Below are 7,500 nucleotides of genomic sequence, written 5' to 3'. Positions count from 1 at the left end.
GCTCCGGTTCCTCTGATCACCCTTCAGATGTCCACCTGTGGTCAGATCAGCTGATCGGTCAGGATTGGGAAAGGCACACACCTGTCTATATAAGGTCACACAGTTAACAGTGCCTGTCCGAGCACAAACCCAGCCATGAAGGGACTGTAGACTCAGAGACAGCACTCTATAGGCTCAGGTCTGGGGAAGGTCTCCGTGAGCTCAGTGGCCTCCATCATCCACACATGGAGGAACTTCGGGATTCTTCCTAGAGCTGCCGTCCGGCCAAACTGAGCATTGGGGAGAGAAGAGCCTTTATCAGGGAGGAGATGCTAACAGAGCTCCAGAGTTTCTCTGTGGAGAGAGGAGACGCTTCCAGAAGAACAGCCACATGAGGAACTCAATCCTCTGGTCTGATGAAACACAGATTAAACTGTGGCCTGAATGTAGGAAACCAGGCTCTGCTCATCACCTGGACAGTCCCATCCCTACAGTGAAACATGGTGGTGGCAGCATAATGCTGTGGGGTGTTTCAGCGGCAGGAACTGGGAGAGTAGTGAGGATGGAGGGAAAGATGAATCCGTGATGAACACCTGCTCCAGAGCGCTCTGGACCTCAGAATGGGGTGAACGTTCATCTTCCATCAGGATAATAACCCTAAACACTCAGCCGAGTTTCCCCAGGAGCGGCTACGGAGCGACTCTGGGAATGTGCTGGAGTAGCCCAGCCTGAGCCCTGATTGGACACCTCTGGAGATCTGAACATGGCCGACGCTCCCCATCCGACCTGATGGAGCTGGAGAGGTCCGGCACAGAAGAACAGGAGAAACTGATTGGAGCACCAAACTGCAGAAGGCCTGAGGCAGCGATCGGAGCCGAGTATTGAGCAAAGGCTGGGAATGCTGATGGACATGAGCTTTAGCGGTTTATCTTTAAAGCTCCCCTGTGAGATATTCCCCCATCTAGCGGTGTAAAGGTTTATGACCATCCAGGGAATATTAGTTTCTGTTCCTCTCAATTCTGATTTCGTTTTAACTCCTACGGTGGCTGATTTAGTCCAAGATTAACATGCTTCCAGTTCGACCTCGCCCATGAGTGCCATCGAGTGTTAAACGCGAAAGGCGAAGCTTGAGTTTACGGGTATGTCCCTCTGTGGCTACTGTACTTTCAAGATGGAGGACCAACATGGCGGCCGGCACTCGAACCCCTCACCCGTATGGGTTTCCAACGGCAGATTATAAACTTACCAGAATACTTTATTACTGGAAAGAAGTAAATATACATTAATGAGCACATATAGTTTTAAAAGAACTCAGTGTTTTTAGCGAAGAATAAACTAAAGTTACACAGTGTAGCTTTAAAACATTTGCAAAGATTTCAGACAAACTTCTTTCATGTTGTCATGATGAGGATTGAGGAAAAATATAATGAATCCCTTTTGGAGTAAAGCTGTAACATAGATGTGGAAAAAGTGAAGCTTTCTGGATGCTCTGCATCAACCCAACACAACACACCTCACGTCTACACACACACACACAGTCCACGTCTTCACACACACACACACACACACACACACACACACACACACACACACACACACCGCCGCAGTCCTGAGCAGCAGGAGCTCGTTGTTGTTGTTTATTAATGAGGATTAGACCAGGGCCTGTTCCACTAAACCAGGATAAGGGATTCATTTGGGATATCTCGGTGATCTTGTCGTCTGTGAGCTGAGTTTAGTTCACTGCTGTGGTAAATGTATCCTGAACACACACACACACACACACACACCCAGAAGAGAACGATAGCGAAAGATAACTGTATATTAGCGGATAAACCGAGCCGGGATCAGCGAGATATCCCGGATTAACCCTTATCCTGGTTTAGCGGAACCGGCCCTGGGTCTGATCCTCACTGACCTCAGCTCAGACTCTCTTACACACATTAACTATTCTTACATTTCATTTACAAAACTCAGGAGTGTGTTTGTTGGTTGGGATTGTCCCGGTTGGGAAACTGTTGTACAGGTCCTTTAAGTTAGCATATTGTGATAAAAGTTCATTATTTTCCATAATGTAATGATAAAAATTAAACTTTCATATATTTTAGATTCATTGCACTACAACTGAAATATTTCAGGTCTTTATTGTTTTAATACTGATGATTTTGGCACACAGCTCATGAAAACACAATCTCAGAAAATGAGCATATGATGAAGCGGTTCTCTAAACGAGCGATTAACCTAATCATCTGAATCAACTAATGAACTCTAAACTCCTGCAGAAGATTCCTGAGGCTTTTAAAAACTCCCAGCCTTTTTTCGGATGAAAGCAAATTTTGCATGTCATTGGGAAATCAAGGTGCCAGAGTCTGGAGGAAGACTGGGGAGATAAAAGACCTGAAATATTTCAGCTGGTGTGCCATGGATCTAAAATATATGAAAGTTTCATTTTTATCATTACATTATGGATAATAATGAACTTTATCACAATATGCTAACTTTTTGAGAAGGACCTGTACAGTGGTTGCATTTCTGAACAATCTGTAAAATCAGGACATAATGTGTAATATCGATCGATGTCAATCTAATGAATCTGATCTATTGGCCAATATCGGCTCTGGCTGAGAGCATCAGATCATGAAGAAGAGATCACACACACTCACACACTCTCTCTCACACACACACACACACACACACACACACACACACACACATACACACACACACACTCGCTCTCTCGCTCTCGCTCTCTGTCTCTCTGTCTCTCTCTCTCTCTCTCTCTCTCTCTCGCTCTCTCTCTCTCTCTCTCTCTCTCTCTCTCTCTCTCTCTCTCTCTCTCTGTCACACACACACACACACACACACACACACACACACACACTCACGCTCTCGCTCTCTGTCTCTCTGTCTCTCTCTCACACACACTCTCACACACACACACACACTCTCTCTCTGGGCCAGATTGGCGCGGTGAGGTTCTTCCGGCCCCATATAAAGGCTGTTCCGTTTGGCAGCTCCGCAGGAACAGGTGAACTCGAGCCGGAGCGTCAGCGGATCGCCCACGCTTTACACTACACACACTTTACACGACACACACTCGCTCTTACTGAGCACTGTGTGTGGAATTAACCCGACGCAAATTAATGAGAAGATATTAATAATAGGCAGAGGTTCGTTAATTTGGTTCTCTAGGTGATGACAAACTCTTGCTCCTGAAGCCAGCGGCTGCTGTATGGTGTTGGTCGCGCTTTGCCCCGGTATATCTGCGGGTTGTTTGGAATGAGCTGTAAAACGGGGACATTTCCGGGGACAGAGCATTAAAAACCAGGCCTGTCCCCGGGAAACGGCACGTCTGGTCACACATTCGCTGATCCACGTGCTGGGTGGGGTCAGACCATCTGCTGTGGGGAGATTCTGGGCTTTAGGATCATCACATTGAATAGCCTACTGAATATAACATTCATTTTATGAACTTATACTTATATTTCACAGAAATATTTATGAAATAATTATTTTTTAAAGGATTTTTTCATGGATGCTCCTTTAACTATGTGGGCTATATTTTAAATCTTGCGTGCCCCGATTAGAGAACCGCTGCTGTAGGGGATAAAAGGGTCTGCTTCTGAGATGTGCCTCTGTTTTTTAGGTCCTAATCTGAAGACTTTATGCAAGCTAGCGGTTATTCAGTACAGTCTGGATCAGTCTGGACTCCCTCATGACATCAGGTGAGACACACACACACACACACACACACACACACACACACACACACACACACACACACACACACACACACACACACACACACACACACACTCATTCTGTGTGATTTATAATCTTGTTTCCTCATGGGGGCTCACAGTGACACGAGTCCACATGAGTGTGTGTGTTCAGGGTGAAGTCCCCACTGGGATAGAAACACACACACACGCTCACACACACACTCTGACACACTTACACACACGCTCACGTTTGCTGCTCTTAGTGAATGAGTGTGAAACCAGAGACAGCGATAACAATCTGCTCCTCAACCCTTGACCCTCATCAGCTCTGGGCTCTTGTCAGCAGATCATGGCTTTACTGATCAGGTTACACACACACACACACACACACACACTCATGATGGAGCGAGAGAGTAAAGACACTTTAATTCTCCACAGCCGCAACAGAGCACAATAATTCAGCCAATTAGTAAAACGAATTATCGCTCTAACCAAAGACAAAATACATTGTCCAGGTTCAGTCCAAACACCCCCCCCCCCCCCCCCCCCCCCCCCATACACACACACACTCACACACAGTATCTGATGTAAAGATGTAATGTCTCTGGGAGTGACACTTAATCTGCACAGGGAGAATCTGTTTAAAAAGTGTGTGTGTGTGCAGTGTAGGGGATAGAAAATACAGTTTGTACAGTATAAAAACCATTATGTGTGTGTGTGTGTGTGTGTGTGTGTGTGATAAACCATTTCACAAAAACAAACGTGTGTGTGCGTGTGTGTGTGAAGAGCGTTTACTGGAGGAGACGCGCGGTCTGATAGTGATGGAGAATACATATGGTCAAGTGGCGTCTTATCTTAATGAGTCTAACGAGAGCCGGCACATCCGGCCTCCTGCGGGGAGCCACGGTGTAACGTGTGTGTGTGTGTGTGTGTCCAGGTGGGAGCTGACGGCCATGACCACCAACAGCAACATCAGTCGGCCCATCTTCTCCTCTCACGGCTGACCCTCGGCTCGGCTCCGGATCCGGATGAGTTCTCACTGGACCCGTTTGAGGCCTTTTCCCTGCGGATGAGCGGAGCAACGGACCGTCACACTTTAAACCAGCCCAGTGTCTCATCAGTGTGTGAGTGTGTGTGTGAGTGTGTGTGTGAGCGTCCGGGGACACATGAAGGACATTTATCCCGTAATCCATCATTTCCTGCGTGTGTGTTCAGATCGCCGGTTTATATGCAAGACTTTGGTTCCGCAGGCAGACGATACAACACGACTCCACAATCAGTGGACAGGGAGTGTGTTCCCTCTGCATGTGTGTGTGTGTGTGTGTGGGTCTCCGCACAACACACACATCTCCGAGACTCCACCGATGTTCGAGTGTTTTCTCATTTAGTGGCTAATAAACGAGTGTTCCGGATCATGAGCTCCTTCCCTCAGATCATCCCAATCGCCTCTTTCTGCAGATATTGATATTGATTGATATTGATATTGATTGATTGATTGATATCGGTCTTGATGGATCTCGATGTGCCTGAATTGGACACATGTAGACCCGCCGTCCATCCCGTGCCTGATGTTCTCCGGACGGATCTTCTGGAGCTCCAGCTTTAATGGCTCGGGTCTGAAATATGCTTTATTGGAGATTTATTGACTATCTGACATCAGCCCGATCAGAAGTATTGATCTGATGAAGTGCATGTTTATGATGAAGATCTGAGGAAGTGCTGCTCATTCCCATCATGCTCCGGGACAGAGACGGCTCGAGCGGATTCATCTGTTCCAGAAGTTAGGACGCGATCAGTGTTGTAAACGGGTTTCAGTAAAAGCTTTCGAATTTCCTAAACAATAAAGTTAATGATCATTTTGCTCATTGTCTGCTTAAATGTTCTGGAATGTGTGTGTGTGTGTGTGTGTGCGTGTGCGTGTGCGTGTGTGTGGGCATGTTTGTGTGACATATGAGGACTCAAATGTGTATAATGCCATGGGTATGACACAGGTATTACAGGAGAGGGTGAAATATGAGGACATTACCCATGGCCCCACTTTACAAAAGGCTTATAAATCACACAGGAAGTGTGTGTGTGTGTGTGTAATGGGTAGGTTTAGGGGCTGTGTGTGTGAGAGTGTGTGTGTATGAAAAAAGCACATGACGGATTTGTCTCCTGTACGGATTTGAGAAGAAGAGATTAAATAAAACATATTTTAAATGATTTATTTCTCGAGAATGAGAGACGTTTCTTTATCACGCTTGTCTTAAATTCAATGAACACCCGTGTGTGTGATGTTGCGGTCACGAGCTATTGGACATCTCCCGATTCCCTCTTCTAAAGTCATCACGAGCTCACACACACCCGCACTGAAGGCCATCAAGGGCCAGTTTTAACTCAGAGTATTTCATATTTACACTAAAACATTATTTAGAAAATAAGTAACCTGGTTGCCTTAAAATTTGCGTTTATTTAAAGCTACACTGTGTAACTTTAGTTTATTCTTCGCTAAAAACACTGAGTTCTTTTAAAACTATATGTGCTCATTAATGTATATTTACTTCTTTCCAGTAATAAAGTATTCTGGTAAGTTTATAATCTGCCGTTGGAAACCCATACGGGTGAGGGGTTCGAGTGCCGGCCGCCATGTTGGTCCTCCATCTTGAAAGTACAGTAGCCACAGAGGGACATACCCGTAAACTCAAGCTTCGCCTTTCGCGTTTAACACTCGATGGCACTCATGGACGAGGTCGAACTGGAAGCATGTTAATCTTGGACTAAATCAGCCACCGTAGGAGTTAAAACGAAATCAGAATTGAGAGGAACAGAAACTAATATTCCCTGGATGGTCATAAACCTTTACACCGCTAGATGGGGAATATCACACAGGGGAGCTTTAAATTAAAAATTTGAGTTCATACAATGAAGTAAAATTGTTTAATAAATAGAAACTCAAAATATTATTGTGTCTGAACCACATGAAAAATGATAAATCATGAAAATAGCACAATTTGGCTGCGTCATCAGAAATAAAACACAGAAATACCCAATATGCTCACAACATCTTTTAATAATATTTTAATAAAGGTTGTCGAATCTCAAAAAATGTTCATTGTATCAACTCAAATTTTTTATTTCAATGAACTCAAAATTTTAAGGCAGCCACACTGTAAAAAAAGGCAAATGTTGAACTTTTGCAGTACAATCGACTTGGATGTTTAAGTTATTTCAACTTAGATTATGTTAAACTGACTTTAAAAAATGACGTACATCTTGTATAACTTATTTAAAAAAAAATAACATTTCTTAACTTACTTATTTGAGCTAAACCAATGTAAAAACATATGTTGTCATAACTTATTGAACATAATTTTTTACAGTGCAGGTAACTTACTTTAAGTTAAACCAACACAAGCCGAGCGTTTTTCTCACAGTGCAGCATGTGAAGGCAGGGCTAGTCAGAGCCTGAGGATGGCCGGCGCTTCAGGGCGGGTTTACCGCGTCTCTGAGTGTCGCTCTCGTGTGGATCTTGACTGATTTGCCGTCTCGGTGGACGTGACCTTAATGGGCTTCTATTGAGGGAAGGTTGTGAGAGCTAAAGGTTAACTGTGGAGGATCTGATGGGACGAGAGCCACCTGCTGGAGCTTCAGCTCTCCGCTAATGGCCGTCTGAGAGCTCCATCTTCTCTCTCTCCGGGGACGAGCTGACCCAAACACTGCTTTAAAGCTCATGTCTGAGCCCAGGCTTGTTTTGACCCGCGTGGAGTCGAGCCTCCTTCAGCTCCGACATGGCAAACGCTGATAAATCACCTGAGGATGG

General features: G+C 45.0%; 1 protein-coding gene across 1 annotated transcript in view; it reads left to right on the top strand.

Annotated features, from left to right (window-relative positions):
- Positions 1–5,559, top strand: part of klhdc3 (kelch domain containing 3) — a 49,168-nt gene extending 43,609 nt beyond the window's left edge. Inside the window, exons 10-11 of the mRNA XM_067421275.1 lie at positions 3,623–3,701; positions 4,636–5,559. Coding sequence (XP_067277376.1) covers positions 3,623–3,701; positions 4,636–4,702 — 146 coding nt within the window. The 3' untranslated portion in view covers positions 4,703–5,559. The remainder of the gene's footprint in view (positions 1–3,622; positions 3,702–4,635) is intronic.
- Positions 5,560–7,500: the final 1,941 nt, after the last annotated feature.

Source organism: Pseudorasbora parva, chromosome 17 (assembly GCF_024679245.1).
Source record: "Pseudorasbora parva isolate DD20220531a chromosome 17, ASM2467924v1, whole genome shotgun sequence".
NCBI classification, from domain to species: domain Eukaryota; kingdom Metazoa; phylum Chordata; class Actinopteri; order Cypriniformes; family Gobionidae; genus Pseudorasbora; species Pseudorasbora parva.
Note: the sequence above shows the minus strand (reverse complement) of the source record. Positions and strands in the feature narration are given on the sequence as shown.